The sequence below is a fragment of the Balaenoptera ricei genome, chromosome 12 (genome assembly GCF_028023285.1).
Source record: "Balaenoptera ricei isolate mBalRic1 chromosome 12, mBalRic1.hap2, whole genome shotgun sequence".
NCBI lineage: Eukaryota > Metazoa > Chordata > Mammalia > Artiodactyla > Balaenopteridae > Balaenoptera > Balaenoptera ricei.
Window position 1 is genome coordinate 89,132,043 of NC_082650.1, and position 19,629 is coordinate 89,151,671.

Sequence of the window (19,629 nt, forward strand, 5' to 3'; positions counted from 1 at the left end):
CTCTGAGAGATAATGTGACCTGACTGAAGTCATGGCAAATCTCATCCAGAAGGCAGCTATTCAGTCTTCTAAGTGTTCTTCCATATACAAAGGACTCCAGAGAGTTAAAGAAAATCTAAAGCCATGTTGCCAATTCTCTTGTTTATAATGGCAAAAGTAAAAGTTTCAGAAAAGCCAAAGTAAAAAAGTATGATCTTTTGAAAAATATTGTATGGATTTATATTTGATTGATATTTTCTTACAGTAAGCCTTAGAATAAATGTTACCAAGCAGGCAGCAAGCAAGATATTTTTCCAGGAGATCTGACTCTGCTCAGAAGGAAAAAGGGATTCGTTGCAGGCCAAGATGTAAGTTAACAGTTTGCTTCATTTTAACATGCATACCAATCCTAAGAAGTCAGGATATAGATTTTAACTTGTCTTAACCAATAAAATGTGAATCCATTTAAACCATAATGTTATGGAGAAACGACTAGCCCAAAGGGACATAAATATTTTCAGGAAAATACCCAGAAGACGAAGTTGCTTAGGTGGACAAAATACAATCAACAACATTTTCTGATTAGAGTGGTCCCAGGTCTTCGGGAGAACATCGTTTGGGGCAATCACCCTTTGTCAAACCATCTGTGAATATCACTGGTTAGTCTGTTTTAAGAGAAAAACGATGATGTTGGGAACAGAGTGATTCACTTCTGAAATGAGAAGGAAAGGAGAACAGATATGGCACCTTAACTCAGACTGTTTTTCTCAGTAATGTGAGGACTCAGAGGGAAGAAAGGATGAAAGATACAGTGCATTTCTCCAGACTACACGACCCAGGAGGCAGTTTACTTTCTTTGAGGTCAATTAAATAAATTGATTACTTTTTTATTACAAATCAAAATTTTATTTGTTGCCTAAAGAAATCTCATGCAGTAAAGGGTTCCAGAATCATCCAATTACTGAAAGGTGACATTTATTGAGCCTGTACTACACAGTCCAAGAATCATGTTAACTTTTTACATTAATGACCTCATTCAATCTCTCAATTACCTCACTACAATAATCACCTCTTCCCTGACAAGAAACTGAGGTTTAGAGAGATGCATAATGTTCTCTGTTAGAAGTGGAGAAAATCCAGGAGGCCTGACTCCTAACCATTATGAAATGTTGACTCTTGCAGCAATTTTTGTTTTACATTAAAATTAAGTTCTATAAGGAAATATCTAAAGTCTGAAACTGGATTAATGGCTGTGGGATGTGTGGGATCTAGTAGGTAACAAGTTCCAAAGGAAGAAAATAATCAACGATCAAAAAGAATTTGAAAGAGTGTTAATTTGTTATGACATAATATATATGAATTTTTCAGAAATGGAAAAGTTAAATTATTCACTTTTTTCAACTGACATTTATTTTCAACTTTTAGAAACTTGCTTGGCAAATGATTTACTCTTATATCCTAAGTAAAACTTTAATTTCTGATATCCAAGAAGATCCACAGAATACTGTTCTGAATGTATTTGTTAAAAGGACTCCAAGAGCATTTTCAAACATATCAATATAAATGTTAAAGCTTCCCTTGCAAACGGTATCTTTATTCTTCATCATTCCTGTGATCTTCTCATAAGTCACTCTAGGTAGATTTATATTTAGTAAATATTTAGTTAATTAATGCAGTTTAGCGGGGAATATATTCTCAAACTATTGAAAAACGTTCATCTTTTCAAATCATATTGCATGTTAGACCTGTGAGCATTTAATGCCACAGATTCATGCATAAGTGGCTGGGTATGTGTGTGTCCCACAGATCAGATATAAAACACGTGGGAAGGAAACTGACAATTCATTGCATACCTGGATTTTCTTCAGAACATGATATAAAATGAAAAAAAAAAAAAAAAAGAAAGTGTTTGTGTTCATTTTTGTTTTAATTTCTCAGTTGCTCAATGTTCTGTATAACCCTGTTGGAATCCTGAAGTGTGTCTCTTATAATTAATGAGCATATTATAATCCAAACTTGAGAACAGGAGAGGCAGGGAAATAATGCAAGGCTCAGCCCAGTGTAACAAAACTTGCCCGTGTACCACCAACATTCACTCCTGCTAAGGAACGCTCAGAGGCGTGTTCAAAGTTCACAGTAGCTCACTGTTCCCTCCCACCTCTCCTGGAAAGGAACAAGGCTTCTCAATGTGGCAAAAGCCCACCTACTCAAACGGGAGGTTAATTATTACTACATAATTAACCTCGCTATAGAAAATTGTTAAGATTAATGAAGCAGTGATTATAAGCTCCCCTTGAACCACCCTAGAAATATTTGTTTACCACAAACACCTACATGTATATTGATAACAGATTCTGTGCAAATTATTGCAATATGAGATCTAGGTGAACGCATATAAATCATAGCCTATGTATCTGAAAAAAAACAAGCAAGAAAGGAGAAAAAGGAAGAGGGGAAGGAAGGGGAGGGAGGGAAGGAAGAATCAAGATAAAAGAAGGAAGGATAAAGAACAGGGACCAGAACACGTTTTTACCGTCCAGCAATAACTGCCATGCCAAAATGAATGCTTCCTACTTAGTTCTTTGACAATCATGACTCGGCAAAAGACCATGATACCCTCTCTAATCTGAGTGAGTTGAAAATACAGAAAAACCCAATAACTTTAAATATATGTCAAAAGAACGGTCTCTTGTAATCTAAACATACAGTGATTGCAGTTAATTTGGTATTAATTTTCATTAGGCTAAAACAATTAAATACGGATAAATACTACCTAAAATGAGGTCCAGAGTGTTGCTAACAATAAGTACAAATTCAGCTACCCCAGAGCACTTTGTAGAAAATGCAGGTAGGTGAGTTCCTCCCCACAAAACATCACAGACCTGTCTGGTCACTACATCATCACAGCTCAATTACAGAACACACCGCCAATGTAACTCATCACCTTTCAGCACCCTCATTAGCACCACTGTGCCCCAATCCTCCCTAACTGGACACTGTATCAGCTAGAATATGCTAGGTTAGGCTGCAGGAACAAAGACAAACTCCAAATCCCCAGTGTCTCAAAACAGAAAAGGTCCTTCCTGGCTCAGTCTTCAGGACCATCACAGATCAGCAAGGGCATGGGGAGGGGGCTCCTCTCCTTTTACACATTCAAGGACACAGGCTGACACAGGAGGCCCTTCTCTCTGGCACAGGTCTCCCTGCCAGAGGTCAAGAGACCTCGGTGGTCTGACCCAGCAATGAAATGACCCAGTTCAGAAGGGAGGTGTGCCACTGCTGTTCACAACTCATTGGCCAGAGCCAGTCACATGACCCCATCCAACCACAACTGGTCCAGAAAACAATCCCTACCTGTGCCCAGAATGGTGGAAGGCTGGGACTACTGGAAGAGCATTAATAACACCTCAACTATCCACTCATGTCTATGGAATGGCAACGCTAATACGCTTTCGGTTGTTGTTTTAATAACCTGCTTCAGTTGTGGATATCCATTACGTGCGAACAATCAAAGGAACTCAGAATAAATCTCATGCCCTAATAACTTTAGTTGATTCCAAGAAGTTTGACCATTTGTAACTGAACTGTTTGGGGATTAACAAAACATTGAGGAAGAGAGCCAGAATGAACACCACCAAAATATAGCACATTTATAAAGATTTAACGTTAGGGCTTCTAACTGTTTATCAACTAAAGTTAAAGATCCAAAAGGATTCTAAAACAGTATTCATTTTTATCTGGGCAAACTCTAGTCTGTGAGCAAGAGGTATGATTGGAATAAGCATATTTGCAGGTTTGGGAACTCCGGGTGGGAGAAGTTTGGAATACAGATGACGAGGCAGAAGGATGGAGAATTGGGGTGTTCATCCTGAAATCCTACATGCAGCCCCAGGACGAACTGACTCCAGAGAGACCATGAGGGAAGTGTTCACAGGACTGGCACAAGGGATGGGTCATGAGCAGGTCTCTCATTCCACAAGTGGGAAAGAAAGGAGAAGGCAGGAGTGGGGGGCGGTCTCACCTCTGGAGACCCTTGAGGCTAGGCTCTGAGCCTCCCGTCCACCTCAACGAAAGCAGCTTTATTTTTAAAAATCTTTTTTTTTATATACTGTCTTTTATTTAGAAAAAGAGTTTCCACTGCTAAGGAAAAAAAAAAGCTGTATTAATTCCCATCCTACACGTACTTATTTCTTTTGCATTAATCAGTTCTTGCTACTTAGTGGATTAACTTCTAGTCTTCTCCACCTCTGTGGTTTCTCTGCCCTAAGGATGCAGAGACCAGTGGCAAGGACATGTAACATTCATTATTGCCTAGAACTCATTTATGCCCTTTATCATCAACCGAACACCAAAATACGGTCATCAGAAAATTCCAGGAAAACCACTAAACAGAAAGAAGCCACACATTTTTAAGAAAACGGATTGTTAATATATTACAAGCTAAGGAAGGCATTAAAGTTCTATGCTGTACAAATTGAACAATAGTGCTTCGTGGCATTTACTTCAGATGGAAGAGCTGCACTTGGTTAATTTCTCAGGCACCACTTAAAAAATATATATTGTTTGCCCTCTGAAGTTACAAAAACCAAGGCCAGTCAGAGAGCTGACCACAGGCTGACATTTCTGTAAAGGAAGCTGACCTCTCTGGGAATCCAAAATAAACTGGAATTTCTCAGCCTGCAGTGCAGAAACAGATCTTTGAAAATTTTCCATATTTATGTGGAAAGATTATATAAAGTAAACAGATTTCTGTCTTCCCAAGGTGCCCTCTTTTCCACATTACAATTATTATGAGCCAACATTAGAAGGAATATTTCCAAAAGCATCCACTGTATAATCAATATTTGTTATGCACCACCTATTTGGAAAACAGAAGGTCAGAAAAAAAAACAAAACAAAGGGTTAGCCCCTTTGTTTTTTTTGAAGTTACTTTTCTTCTCTTTTCTCTTTTCTTTTCTCAGGACACTTCCTTGATGTGAAGGGCAACCTCAAGACCAACACAGTTAAGAGTTAAAAATTGTAATTTTCTTAATGAAATTATAAGGGCAAACTTAACTGCCTTGGTTTCTTTTTTGCAATGAAACGAAAGAAAAAAATGCTTTGTGTGAGTCTTGTTGGGTTTTTCATTGTTGTTGTCTTTGCTTTCAGAGGTATAGTGAAATCAACAGGCAAAATGATACTTATATTAGCAACTGAAATTCTGTCTTCATTTTATATTTCCATTATTATAATCATATAAAATGAGAACTAAATAGTAATCTGTCAGGATTTTTTACGTTTTATATGTGAGCCTTGAAATTACCTACTTACAAAACTTTCTTTGAATACCCAGGCCAGTTTAAATGTTCTGCAGTCACATCAACACTGAAAAATTGTACGGAAGATGTATATGAATGTATACACGTTACATGATTTTAAAACAAGCTAAGTAATCAATGAACCAACAGGTAAATATAGAAAAACTCTTGGAGGAGGGCCTAAACTCAATGGAGTTATGAAGATGAACACATATTGATCCTGAGTTAGGACCAAGTATAAAAAATACCACATCAACTGAGCTTTAAGAAATGGCCAACTGGTTTTCACTTTCATTAACTCAATTCTTTAAATTATTATTATTTATTTCTTTATTTAATAGAGCTGGCCCATATGCCAATCTCCAAAAGGGCTAATCATTACATAAGACCTTTAGCACCTTAAAAGGAAGGATCAAAAGATCAAAACTTAAAATGCGGATTTCAGACCAATCCCAAAGTAATTAGAAATCACCTCACCACCAAAATCATACACCCCTGTACCAGTCAGGGTCCTAGTAAGAAACAGACGGTGTCCTCAAGTTCAGTAATTTGAGAAGAGCATAGGGCATGGATAGAGGCTGGAGAAACCAAGGAGACAAGAGTACAGTCCTGGGGTGAGAATCAGGGGGCCCGCAGGCCTCAGGAGTGAGAGGAGAGAGGGGTCTCCAGAGAGCCCCGGGGAAGCCCACCCCACAGGAGCCGTGACCTTCAGTACAGGGAGGGGACCCTGACTTCACTGCCCCAACCTACAGCAGTATTTCTCAGTGCACCATGGGGTAACTAAAAAATGTGACATGTTATTTCTTTAAAACACAGATTGCCCTAGAGAAATAAAGAAATGAAGATTCAAGACAGACCTTCATAAATCATTTTCCTAAATCTGGACAGACTCTGCACTTGAAACACATTGCTCTTTAAATTTAATGAGCTTAGGCTGAAAATCAATAGTTTTTTGAGACCTGCATCGTATTTGTTTAAATAATATAGGACAACAACAAAAAAAAAATCTAATGAATGAAAGCTCTGATTTGTAGAGACTAGTCTGTATTCAGGAGTCTAGCAAAGTATACTCTGATTATTGTTATTATTGGCTGGATACCAGGTAATTTTTTTTTTAAATAGTTAGAACTATCCCACCATCCTAAATGACTGTGTCTCTTTTACATTATAGAAATGGCATTAAATATAAACTCCAAGAACACTTATGTTCAGCTGAAATAATGTTCCCATGATACATCTGCAAATTGGGATTCCTTTAATTAGGTAAGATTTGGACTAAACTATTGCCTAAAGCCCCTTATGAATCTGAGAATTTGTGATTCAGATTCAAGTGTTCCAGAAACAGTGAGAAAACTCACAGCTTTCAAATTCTGTAGTTTTTCATTTGAACCAATTTGTATTAAAATTTTTAAAGAAAGGAAAGCCATGGTCGGTCTTCAGGGTATAACCAGCCCATGTTGATAACAGGTGTCTCACACAGTTACTGCCCAAGTAAAACAATTTGTGCCACAGACCTTTGTAAACTGGAAAGCACTTTCTCAACATCAGGTTTCATTATATTCTTTTAATTTATAAAATGTTTACTAAACCACTTTACGTCTTTATTTTCTCAAGAGTGACATGTAGATGAAGCTTCCCTTTAAAAATAGTTTATTAGAGAAAAATTATCCTTATTTATATATGCAAGCATAGATATTAATTTTTTAATAAATTTTTAAATTTTATCAAATTTTTAAACATTATTTTAAAATGGAGGAACACCAGTAGAAATGTCATGAAATAAATACTCTAAAACCATTCACCCAAGATGAATTACCCAGGAGAGCAAATATTTCTGTGACATTTCTATCACCTTAACATATTTATTGCTAAAAAGTAATTCACCAAGGTAACTTTCTCTGGTTGATTCCACAACTGTTTTAATGCTTTGGATTATGTCTAAGTGTGTGTAAATTGCATTCTCAACATTGTAATCTGGTTCCATCAGTGTTCCAACGTCTTTTCCATGCACCTATTTGCTCAGCTTTCCCAAACAACTCTCAGTCTCCAAAGAAACTGGTTATCTAGAAGAAATAATTTGAGAATATAATAGCCGAGACTAAATTAGCAGCTAAATTAGTTCACTTAACATGGCAGAAACCAAAGAGTAACCATTTGGCCTTCGTATTTTACAGCATGTTCCAATCATAAGGAATGTGTTGTAAGGCAGGGGTTCCCAACCCCCGGACTGAAGACCGGTGCCGGTCAGAGGCCTGTTAGGAACCGGGCCGCACAGCAGGAGGTGAGTGGCAGGCCAGCGAGCGAACCGCATCGCTTGCATTACTGCCTCAACCATACCTTCCCCCAGCCCCGACCATGGAAAGAGTGTCTGCCACGAAACCTGTCCCTGGTGCCAACAAGGTTGGGGACCGCTGTCGCAAGGGGTTAGTTATGAGGAAAATGCGAAAATGCACATCAGCAAACATGTCCGATTTCAGAAAAGACACCTATTCAGGGAATTAGTTTTGAGAGAAATAGCTGCATACTAATGTATTTACTATGCATTTGTTACTTAATTGCACTTTCTTTGCAAACTAGAAATATATTACTTATTATTTATTTATTAAATATAAATGTATATTTATAATAATAGATAATATAATAAACAATAAATATATTACTTTTATATTTATAATATATTATTATAAATAAATTTATAATAATAATATAATAAATATATTACTTTATTATTATAAAGGTTAACTATTATTAACCTTTAACAGATATGTAGCTGGTCATTCTCTGCATGTGAGCAAAATTCCTGAATGACAGTAGAAAGATAATTGAACATAGAGCATTTAGCGTTTAATCGAACATAGAACAGTTAGCATTTTATGGAGTCTTACAGATGGCATTCTGTAATTCTGCTTTAAGAAAATATCAGAAGCTGCAAAGGAGTAGTAACAAAATTTTTAAATTTTCTTTTCAATACCTGAATATGCAAGTCTTCGGGGGACTCTTAGGGCTCATTGGCCTATAATAACTGATCATAATTCAGTGAAAAAAAAAAATTCCAAAAAAGTTCTACTTTTTTCCAAATGATTTAATATAGACTTAATGTTTCAAGATAATTCCTTTTCAAAACAGATCTCAAAACATGAACTTAACTTTGCATGATGCAGCAGAGTAAAATACTTGGAAGCTGTTTAATTTACATTTAAATTTTACAGACTTTACAAAGGATCAGCAATGATATTCAAAGGACAGCTTCCCAGCCCTGGGATGACTCATAGCACTAGCTTGATCTATTTGATGTATTAGTCATGCCACCATCAGCACAAAGGTATTGAGACGGGACCTTTTCTTTATAGAACACGAAACAGACATAACTTCAAGATGCTTAATGACCCTTTGTTGAATGCCCTAAATTCCTAAACAAGTTCAGATAATTAAATGGCAACCTACTTCATTATATTATCAATCCTCCATCATTTATAGCTAAAAGATAATAAAAAAGAGGTTTCAAAAACTGAATTGAGGGCCTAATATAACTTGAGCCTTTGACTAAGTGTCTTTCATGTGCAATCTCGTTTAATACAACATGCCACTACAGTATAGATTGCTGAGTCAAGCTCAATAAGCACAGTCCCTTGTCAAAGATGCTACAAGGTGGCTGGGTCACTCTCTGGGCCCAAGTGCATCTTACACCAAAATACACCTTTCATTTCAATGAAGTGACCACAGTTAGAAAAACTGAACACCTCTCTGATTTGTACTAGTTAACTGAATTAGTAAGAAATTTCCACAGGGCTGACAGGAACTAAAATATTCCAAGCCATTAATTTCATTCGTTTTTTGTTTTTTTTGTTTTTTTACTACATAATGTCATATCCTGTTCTCCTGTACCCTGAGGAATAAGCATTCCTAGCAACACAAGAAGGGAAGTAGTTGACACAGAAGAACACAATTCTGAGGTGAACGTACAGATTTAAACCTGGCTCTCTCTGTTCAGAATCTTTAAACCCAGCTCACGGTATTTTGAAAAAGTAAGAAAGGCTGATTTTTGAACAAACATTGATTTTCGATCCAAGGGCCAGATGACTTTTACAGGTAATATATATCAAAGTGACCCTAAAGAAACCTATATTTTATAAAAGTATTCCGTTTAACAATAAAATCACTTCTATTAGGAAATGAAGTATAGGAATGCATGAAGCTAGATTCTAAGTAAAGTAAAACTCCCATCTCAATTTTGAAGAAAACCAATCTACGGCACATTTATCTGCATCCAACACTAAAACTGTAATCAGGGAAGAGCCAAATCGGACTACAGGCTGGATCTGTTCCTTTTACTTTAACCTTTGCTTTCCGCTGCTTTTGTTCACTAAAAGGATACCATCTATATACAATGGCCTGCCTCAGGGAACCCTGCCCCTCTTCCTGAATGTTAAACCAAAGTGCCTATGTTCAGGGAAGCATCCTGACCCTGTCCACCTGGGGATGGCTGCAAGAAAGAAGAAATTAACACATCCCCTCCCTGAGGTTGGCCATTCCAGGTGATATTTGCAGAACTTATGGTCTTTTTACTTTATTTCCTCATCTCCTCCCAGTCTCTGCTATAAAAGAAACTGTCATCCAAACCCCAATAAGGTGGTTATTTTGAGACTTTAGACTGCCATCTTCTCGGTCTGCCGGCTTTCCGAATAAAGTCGTATTCCTTGTCTCAACACCTCGTCTCCGATTTATTGCCCTGTCGTGCGGCAAGCAGAGTGAGCTTGGACTCAGTAACAAAACCTGCCTGACACACGTGCATACACAAACATTTTCTTGTTAATATTTTAATTTACTGTCTACGAAAAAAATGTTGCCATATGATGGAGTTTTCATGAATACTATATATCTGAGTCACTTCCTAAACTGGTTGACAAAATTCTACAATGGCAAAAGTAAAAATTAGGGCATCTTACTTGGCCAGGCTTACAATTTTAGTAATATTATACTATTACTATATGTATAGATTGCAACATAAGTAAGAAGTAGGTAACAGAAGCACTGAGCTTGACCTGCAAATATTCTTCCTCTTTCTTGGAAAGAGTTTGCATACGTTTCTCTTCAAACTGTGGAAGAAAAGATTTGGGAAATGTCATGTCTGGAGAAGTAATGCTAGAGCCAGAAGAAAGAAACGTAGATAGAAATGAAGGCAATTAAACAGATAGAAATTGGCAAATTTTCTTACCCCTGTTTTTGCAGACAGCCGTGTATAGAAAGTTTTATTTATCATTAATCTAATCTATTAAAATAAACACATATGGAATTAAGACTATTTCTCAATGACTCCATTCTTCTTGTTCTTTTAAAAATGTTATGAAACAATACCTTGAGATAAGGTATTGTTATATAAATAATACATTAATGGAACTGGAAATGCTATAAATGGCAGCTGTCTCAATTTATTGCTATCTTTCCTATTGAGTTGTTTTGTTTTGTTTTGTTCATTTAACATTCATTTCAACCAATATTTATTGAAGGTCTGTTTAGACTGTGCTAGACTATTGGAAGACCAAGTCTGCACACTTGAAGAACTCACAAGACTAGTAGAGGAAGATGGAAAAAGAAATGGAAATATGTGCTAGAACAGAAGTACAGTATGTGCAAAGGGCTGTGTGTCCAGCCAAGGGGCAGGGCAAACTGTCAGGTACAACATACTCAGTAGGTCTTTCTACATTCTGATACAGTGTGGGATCACGGCATTTACAAAGGAAGTAAGATTAAAAGAGGGTAAAGAGGAAGGGGAAAGGTGGCTGAAGCCCTAATGAGGGCAAAAAGAGAAAAGGTAGAAAGAAATGAAAACACTTAAAATGAAACACACAAATTGCTCTAGACATGCAAATGCACACACAAACACAGGCTAGATTTTACATGGGAACATGGTGAGACTTCCCTTGGGTGGTTGATTATCAAGGATTAGCAGAGGCAGAATGAAAAGACAAATAAGTGTGTGTGTTCAGATTTCCTGGAATCTATACAGGGATCCCAATCTCCCTTCACATAAGTAGCTCCATTGATGTAAGCAGGAAACAAAGGTTCCATTAAGGCTTCTTATGTGCTTTAGATACACTGGTGTGGAATTTTTCTCTCCAAACTGTTTAAATTACTTATTTCAAGTGAAAGAGTAAGAAATAAGATCATACATCACCTTTTATATTTTAGCTATATAGTCCAGAATCATCTTTGGTAAAAGAGTCCTATAAAACATATTAAAGACCTCATGAATCAATGTCAGTCTTGCCCCATACTCATATCTGAAAACCAGGTAAACAGCAACGTTATTGGAGTTTTCTTTTAAAAATAGTTATATACACCGTACGTAGACAGCTTTTTAAAACAACTGCCTGAAATAAGACAACATTATTTTTAAAAGGCTTCGTTTTGTTGATTTACTTGGTTTTCAAAACTTCACGTAAAAATTGGGAAATGACAACAAAGTTTCTATAATCACATGGCACCCTCAAATATGTCAAATACAATCTTAAATAGGAAGATACTGAAATGCACTAAAATCTCACACTTTAATGATCATTTAATAATTTATAATGTATTCAAGATAAAATTTGTAATTGTTGGTGTTGTCACTTCAAACAGTGACAGTCATCTTATTATTTTCTGGCTATGAAATTCTTAAGCACATGAATGTATTATTAACAAATATCTTAGTAGAAATCCTATCAATATCCCATTGCTGGGAGCCCATAGTTTCCTCTAATACTAACTAAATATGATAATTCCAGTGGACACATATTCCAAAATATTCAGTATTTAGTATACTTTTGCCATCACTATCAGCATCACATAAAAAAAAATTCTGAAACTGCATTTACTGAGTGTAAAGAGCCTTCTGTCAAATTTGTGCCACCTCTATGATATAATAAACATCAAAATATTCCTACTCAAGGCTTCTGAGTCAGTACTTATTACAGTGAATAAAATGGGAGTCAAAAACCATGGAGAATAATCTTGTATTTATTCCCCTGATGATTTACAGGATGGTTTATTTTTCATAGAAAATAGAAATCATAAAGTAATATAAAATATAAGTGGAATTTTTAAAACCCCATTTTAGAAGTTGGGATTACATGTTAACCAAATAAAGTGAAGACATTTTGGAATAAAATTAGATATGAGTAGCACAACTATATGTGATTATTACATATAGCCCTCAAGCCCTGTGAATATCATTACATGGTAGTTTACTTGAAATAGTATTAAATAATTCTTTCATAAGACTTTACATATCATTTATATCAACTATTGAAGATTTAATGTACTTTGCATAAATCTGACTAAATTACGCATCTGCAGATTTTCACAGTCCTTTCCTACAATGCAGCTTAGCCTAAAAAGTCTTCTTTGAGTGAGGTAAGGAGTGCTATACACATATTTTATAACTTACTTACAAATGCATCCGCTACAATTATGTCATCAGGAATTACTTATCATTCGTTACCTTTCTGACTCAGAACACCTAAACAATTCAAGGGCACATATTTAGAATACAGAGACTACAGGCTGTGCAATTTTACCGATACAGCATATATTCTTCCCCTATTATATAAACTTTTCCTTGTCAGTTCTATTAACATGCTAACAATTTTAATACAATCTTTGAATGGTCTGTGGAGGTATTTCATTCTCATTTCGCCAGCTAATTAGCCAAAAGAAATGTACATTCTCCCCCGTGATTTAAACATCTAATGTCTAAAATCACTCTTATTCTTCGTCCTACACTAAAACGAATGGCCATCTAGTCCAAATTCTATAAATTCCAGCATTGTCCTAACCCATATCTCATGATCATGACCAGCAAAATCTCTGAAAATCATGCTTAGTGTGCACACGACTTTGTTTTTTGTCACTTGTCACCATTCACAAAAAAGGGTTGTACACCTGGATTTTCTTTCCACTGTCATCAGCAGTCAATTTGATGATAAAACTTTACTGAAGATACAGATTTTCTCAATTTTATTAGAACAGCAATAAAACAAACGAGCAAAAACTAGTTTCTGGTGTTAATTGTCTTATTAGCCAGCTTGTAACATCACACTTTCCTGGCGTACTGTAGCTTCTTATTCTAGGGGACATTAATTGGTTTTAAATGGTGTTAAATACCATCCCTGCAGTTGCAAGTGCTTCTCTGGGATTTTTACTAGAGAAAAGAACTCCTGTAATTTAAAACCACTTTGCTTTCTTCAGTCACAGCTGTTAGGGAGACACTGACCTGTAGAAATCTTAAAGGTTTTTCACCCCTTTCCCAGTGCCATTAGTCTGCATTTATTTTCTAAGGCTTCTTTGCCCCTTGTGCCATGGCTCTTCCGTAACTCCCATCCCCCAAAATGCTTTCAGAAGAAAAGTCACCGCTTTTCGCTGGTTAAGCCCTTTTCTCTCTCTTTCCCCACCCCCGCCCCTTACAAAACCTTGGCTACCCTTAAAGAAAATTCTCCAACAACGTGTCAATTTTACATTGGCCACAAAGACAACTTCTGTTGGGAGAGGAGAGGAAAGAGGGGCTGGAGCTTGGCTGTGCCTTTCCACAGACAGGGATCTTTGTGGCGATCGGAAAACACTTCCTGCATAAAAATTCAACACACTCTCTGGGTGCAGGGCTGGGGAGAAGGAGCGACTAGGTACCAGCAGTGCCCTCAAACGAACGCAACGCATCCCCTAACCTTCCAAACCGGAAAGTCATTTGTTCTCAAAATGTGTCAGTTTTTTGCCTTATTAAACATAATCCACTGTCTCAGATCCCGGGGCAGCTCCCCCTCTAGCGTCTGGGTGAAAGCTATTAATCACTCCTGTACTTTCTCTCTTTCCTCTGCATTTCCGTTGCACTGTTTTTGCATCTAGCTCGGCTCTGACAAGCTCCCGCTCCTCGTGGGTATCAACAGGGTACCGAGAAGCTAAGAGCAAAAAATCCCGCGAATGGGATACCGGGTCTTGCAGGACCCGCCTGTGTTAATTCCGCCCCCTCCCCCTGCCACGTGACTTCACTGCCCGGAGACCCGAGTCTGCACCCCCAGTGGGCTTCCCTGGACGAAGGACCCGGCACGCGGGCTCCTTCCCAGGCCTGGGGAGGAGGGGCACCCTCGCCCTCCTGTGTCGCCAAGTCATTTGGTCCACACAGGCTTGCCACTGAGTTCGTGTCACCTTTCGGTCGCGAAGCCCCAAGTTCCAACCTGGAAAGGGGTCATGGATGAGAGGGTGGGCCGGAGGCGAAGGGAGAAGTCTACAGATCCCTTCACAGGTGTGTGTGCGTGTGTGTGCGTCCGTCTCCCGGAGGGGCCGCAGCCTAATAAAGCGCCCCCCCCACCCCTCCCTCCTCACCGACCTCCAGCGCAAACCGGCTCCACGTTTTAGCATCTCATTTATCCTGAACATGCATGCCACTCGCACCGGGCGTCGGGTATGCTGAGCGCTATCCCATCTCTCAAACCTTGAAACGTGAAACTAGCTTTAGGAAGATCACAAGTCCAATCAATCCAAAGGTGACAGAGGAAAGGGGTAAGGGTTGGGCCGGTGTGTGACACAGCACGTTTTAACTCCATCCCCCAGCACCACTCCCCGCCCAGCTCCCCCTCTCGGCTGGCGCTTACCTTCTTTGGGCGGTCGCTTGGCCTCCCTGGTAAGATTACAGACCTGGGTGGTCTGCAGCTCTTGGGTCAGGCAGCCCTCGGTCTGCTCATTCAGGGGTAACACCACGTTATTTAACAAAACCAGCGACTGGTCGTCGATTCCCCACTCTCCCAAGTGTTGAGGGCAGGTGCATTTTGTATACATGATCCCGCAGGTCTCTGTTCTCACATTTTCTGATTTCAAGCAGCTCTCCAACCAAGAGCATAATACGTGGCAACCAAACTGGCTTGGGCTCACCTTGTTCAATACCAAAAACTCAAAAAAAGATTTCTGATCTTCTTCCCCTTTTTTCTGTAATCCTGGGAAATCGGTTGGAAAGACCCGACGTATTTGAATAAAATTTTTATCATACTGTAGAAAAACGAAAGCATTCTTGGATTCGCAGAGTTGCATTATAGAATGATTCTTTCTTAAAAGATCCTTGATTTTTTCATGGGAAAAATGATCAAACTGATAAGCCAGGAGGGAAAAGTTAGAGCAGCTAAGGTCCTTTTTGGAAAATTTCAGGTAAATGCTATATTTGGTTGGATCTGGATTTTCCAGCGTCCAAGTGCAGTTTGTAAAGTTTTTGGGAAACATTTCACTTACAGAATACGATCCATAAATGACTCCTTTCACCAAAGTTGAACACCAGAAGTCTTGGGCAGCATTAAATCCAAACATAACCAGGAGATAGGTGGAAAATATATAAATCAGCAGGTTACGAACAGCCTTCATCCTATGTCATTTGGCCTGTAAAAATGGCAATGAAAGAAAAATGCAAGTAGGAGTCTACGCGCATTGAAAAAAAGAAACTCCTTTCAATATCACAGCCAGCTGTTTTCAAGATTTCAGTAAAAAAACCCTTTTTAAAAGAAGGGCAGGTAATTTTTATTTTATAACGCACGAAAATTATCTGTTGCTGTGTGAACAGCGCCCTCACGTGGTCATTCACAGTGGCCAAATTCCCTACATTCAATTTAAGAATAATATTCAATAGATTATTAATAGGAATGCTCTTAATTTATCTACCAAGATTTCCTTCAAGTGCATGGTGATTCTCTTGAAAGAAGAGGAAATTTTTGCTTTTTAAATGTAACAGCCTAAATGTTAATTTTTCAGATATTTTTAAGCAACCTTTACAAACCTTTTCTTCCCCTCAGCCCTCTGCCTGCAGTAAACAACATCACACAAAATCTAATCTGATAATCTGAGAACAGCTGTTGTCATATTTCTTTTCTTTTAAATGTGAAAAGCAATTATGATCAATGATAGCCTCAATTTTAAAAGCACAAATGATAATTTGTTGCAGCTGAAACATCACCCAAATGCTCCTGCTAGCCTTTGCAGGGGCCACTGGGTGAACTGGTGGGAAATTCCTGTGCAAAAATACAGGTATTCGTGTGGATTAACAGAATTTGTAAACCAGCATCCAAGGAAGTGCAGATACATAGGGAAGACCTGCTTTTGGACATTATCATTGAGAACCAGGATTTAAGGCAGTCATATCAATGTGACATGTCCTCTTGGGATACATAAAGTAGACCACTATATTAATATCTGTATCCAAAGGTGATGTCAGTGAAAAATCCCAGAACCACAGTAACTGAGCTGGTTTCAGCTTTATTTTATTTTTTTTTAATAGAGCTATTTTATCTAGAGTTATCTACTGTAATTTAAGATGTACACATGGTACATAAAAGATATTAGCATTGTCTTTCCTAGCCGATTTCAATTATTGAATTGTTCCCTCTCCAACAACAGCTTCAAAGCTCCTTTTCTTCTCTATTTTTTTAACCTGGCCTTGCATAATACAGTAATCCTTGGTTTTATTTACCTCTGTAAGTTGTCATCCAAAAGTAACTTGAATATTTTTCAGCTGTAACCTTTAAGAAGTTATTTCTTAGAATAAATGACACTGCTTTTTTTTTTTTTTTTTTTTTTTTTTGCTTAGCCTTTGAGCTAAGTGATGCCAAGTTAATTTTAAAAGTCTTTAGGCTGCAGTCTCTTCCACTGTTCTGTAAACAGAGACAGACACACAGACATATAGATAATTAAGAGTTTTCATGTCTTTGCCTGGGTCCTCTCTGAACCAAAGGATATAAACCCTCTTCCTTCCTGTTGCATAACACACACCAACGCATGCACACAAAATCCAGTGACTGAAGTCCCTGAAGACAGATCTGCAGTCCCCAGATCATAATACAAATTCTAAGTTTTGATGTAAGCAAAAACAACCCCAACTCTAAATCTCCATATAGCAGCAGTTTAAAATAACACCAGAATTGCGGGGACTATCAAAACAGTGTTTTCCTAATTCAAACATACAGTTCAATGAATAATGCATTTTCTCCTTGAGAAAATAAAGCCAATGAGCACGTAAAGGTTAAAAAATAGGGAAAGTTATAGGAAATTCTGGAAGTAATTTTCCTTTTTTTTTCTTTCTTTTTTTTTTGCTGTAGCACTTTGCAGGCAATGCAGGTCTGCGCAGTGTTCTTCAGGATAGAGTGTAGGCGTTGAGAGCCAATGTGACAATAAGTGTCTAAATTAGGAATTCCAACCATGAAAGGGGGCTTCATTTTATAATCGCCAACTCAAAAAGGGGTCGTATTTCTTTTCGTAATGAAATCCGGTACTTTTGCTTCCATCTATTTGACGGTGCAAGTCTGCATTGCTGTACTCAACAAGGATTAGAAAGAGTGAGGAAATGGCTCTGATTTCACTTTCAAGCCGGCTCAAGAAAGCCCCCTCAACGTAATGCTCTTTATTTTAATCATTCAGCCTTGGTGTACGGAGTCTCCTTTTATTCTAACTAATCACAAATGAATCACTGAACTGTCGCTGCCGCCACCCCCAGCCCTCGCCAGCCCCCGCCTGCAGGGCCACTTCAAACAGCTGTATTTCTCCCTTTAAGAAAGAAAGACGAGGGTGCGGGTGTTGAAGGGCCCGGCCCCCGAGGTTTCAAGGATGTGGCATTTATTTATTTATTTGCTTGTTTCCTGCTGAGAGGCAAAGCGGCGTTTAGTTTTGCTCTCCTCAAAACTGATTTTCTGGTTGACACTTTTTAGTCGAACATAGACGGCGCCATCACTCCACTGATTTTTTTTCCCTCAATAGAAGACCCACGGCCTCCCCTTATCTTAACTTCCTTTTAACCTGAAATTTCCCCCCATCAAATTACCCTAATCACACACAACCGTCAGGTTTTCTAGGTCTCCCTGCCGATTCCTTCCGACCCAGCACATCTCTGGAAAACCAGACTTCCCTAACTTTTCAACTGCGGCGTTTAAGTAAATGCAGACAGTCGGGTTTGCTCTCAGCCTCTCCATCCGCCAGCAACAGCCTGGCCTTTGCAGATCTTCCCTCCGCAAACACCCGGCGGAAAGCTCCTCGGTGGCGCCCCCGGCAGAGGGAAGGTGACCCCTGGACCCCCGTCCTTACCTTCCACTCCGAAAGCTCAGGGAGGCTCTTGCTCTAAGACACCAGCACAGGCACGCGTCCCAGCAACAGTGACGGAGAGACTCCCCTTCGGTCCCAAGCACCGTTGCCCATTTTCCCCGGTTGAGCTTCAAAAATCAGGATTGATTTTTTTCTAACGCACTCATAAGAGAAGCAAAAGAATGGGGGGGGGGGGGCGGGGGGGAGGAAAGAATCAAAGAGTGGAGGGGTGGGAGAAAAAAGCCCCCAGGACCCCGGAGCCTAAGCCGTAGCCGAGTGAATCCAACCTCCAACCCAGGCGGGGGCGGGGGGAGCCCCCCGAAGACAGACACTAAGGAATCAAAAAAAAAAAAAAAAATGCAAGTGGCTTAGGAGCGAGGATTTGTTTTTCCAAATCTACCCCCCAATAAACCGGTCAGCCAAGAAGCCGAGAAAGCGCTGAGACGAGAAGCGGCGGCGGCTGCTAAGGCAGATTTGTTGGGGGCGGTGGGTTTATTACGGGAGTGTTCGTGGTCGCCTCGGGAGGCTGGAGCTCATGCTTTCTCCTCTTTCCGTTCTCCTCCCGCCGCCTCCTCCTCCTCCTCCTCCCCCCTCCCCCCCCCACCGCAGGTACTGATGGACTGACGGCGACTAAGGAGAGGGGGAAAAAAATCCGCGGCTGGTGATGTCGGAAAGCTGTTTGAACGCCGGGCGAGGAGGGAGGCGCGGGAGGGAGCGAGATAGTAAAGCTCTGTCTCGGGTGTGCGCGCGGCGCGCGGCGCTCGCTCTCCCCGGGCGCGCGAGGGAGGGGGCGCGCGGCCCCGAGGCGCGCGCCGGGCCCCGCGTGCTCGTGGGCGCGCGCGTGCAGCGCGGTGCGCCCGGCGGCCGCCCGGGGTCCGCGAGCGCAGCGCGGCCGCGGCGCCTCGCGGAGCTCCGCCTGGGCCCTGGCGGGGCGCGGAGGGAGCGGCGCGGGAGGGCGGCGGGAGGGGCTCCAGGCCGGGCCGCGGTGCGCCTGCACGTCACGGCTGCTCCGAGCCCAGCGCGTCCCGGGAGCGGCGCTTTCTGCGCCTGGGAGGTCTGTGCCTCCTCAGTTCCCAGCGCAGCTGCCGGCGGCGACCGGCCGTCAGAGAAACTCCCGGGGAGGCGAGGCCAGGGGGGGTGGTGCGGAGGACGGGAAGGCGACTCCCGGGGCTGGGGAGTAAATGCCGCACTTGATCGTCTTTCTCTTTCTTTCAGCGCCGACCTGTCGCAGCTCTCATTTCCGCACCGGGATTCGGAGGGATGGATTGCC

General features: G+C 40.1%; 1 protein-coding gene across 1 annotated transcript in view; it reads right to left on the bottom strand.

The window, feature by feature from the left end:
- Positions 1 to 15,659, bottom strand: part of ADGRB3 (adhesion G protein-coupled receptor B3) — an 802,747-nt gene extending 787,088 nt beyond the window's left edge. The window contains exon 1 of the mRNA XM_059942117.1: positions 14,903 to 15,659. Within this exon, the coding sequence (XP_059798100.1) occupies positions 14,903 to 15,659 (757 nt within the window). The remainder of the gene's footprint in view (positions 1 to 14,902) is intronic.
- Positions 15,660 to 19,629: the final 3,970 nt, after the last annotated feature.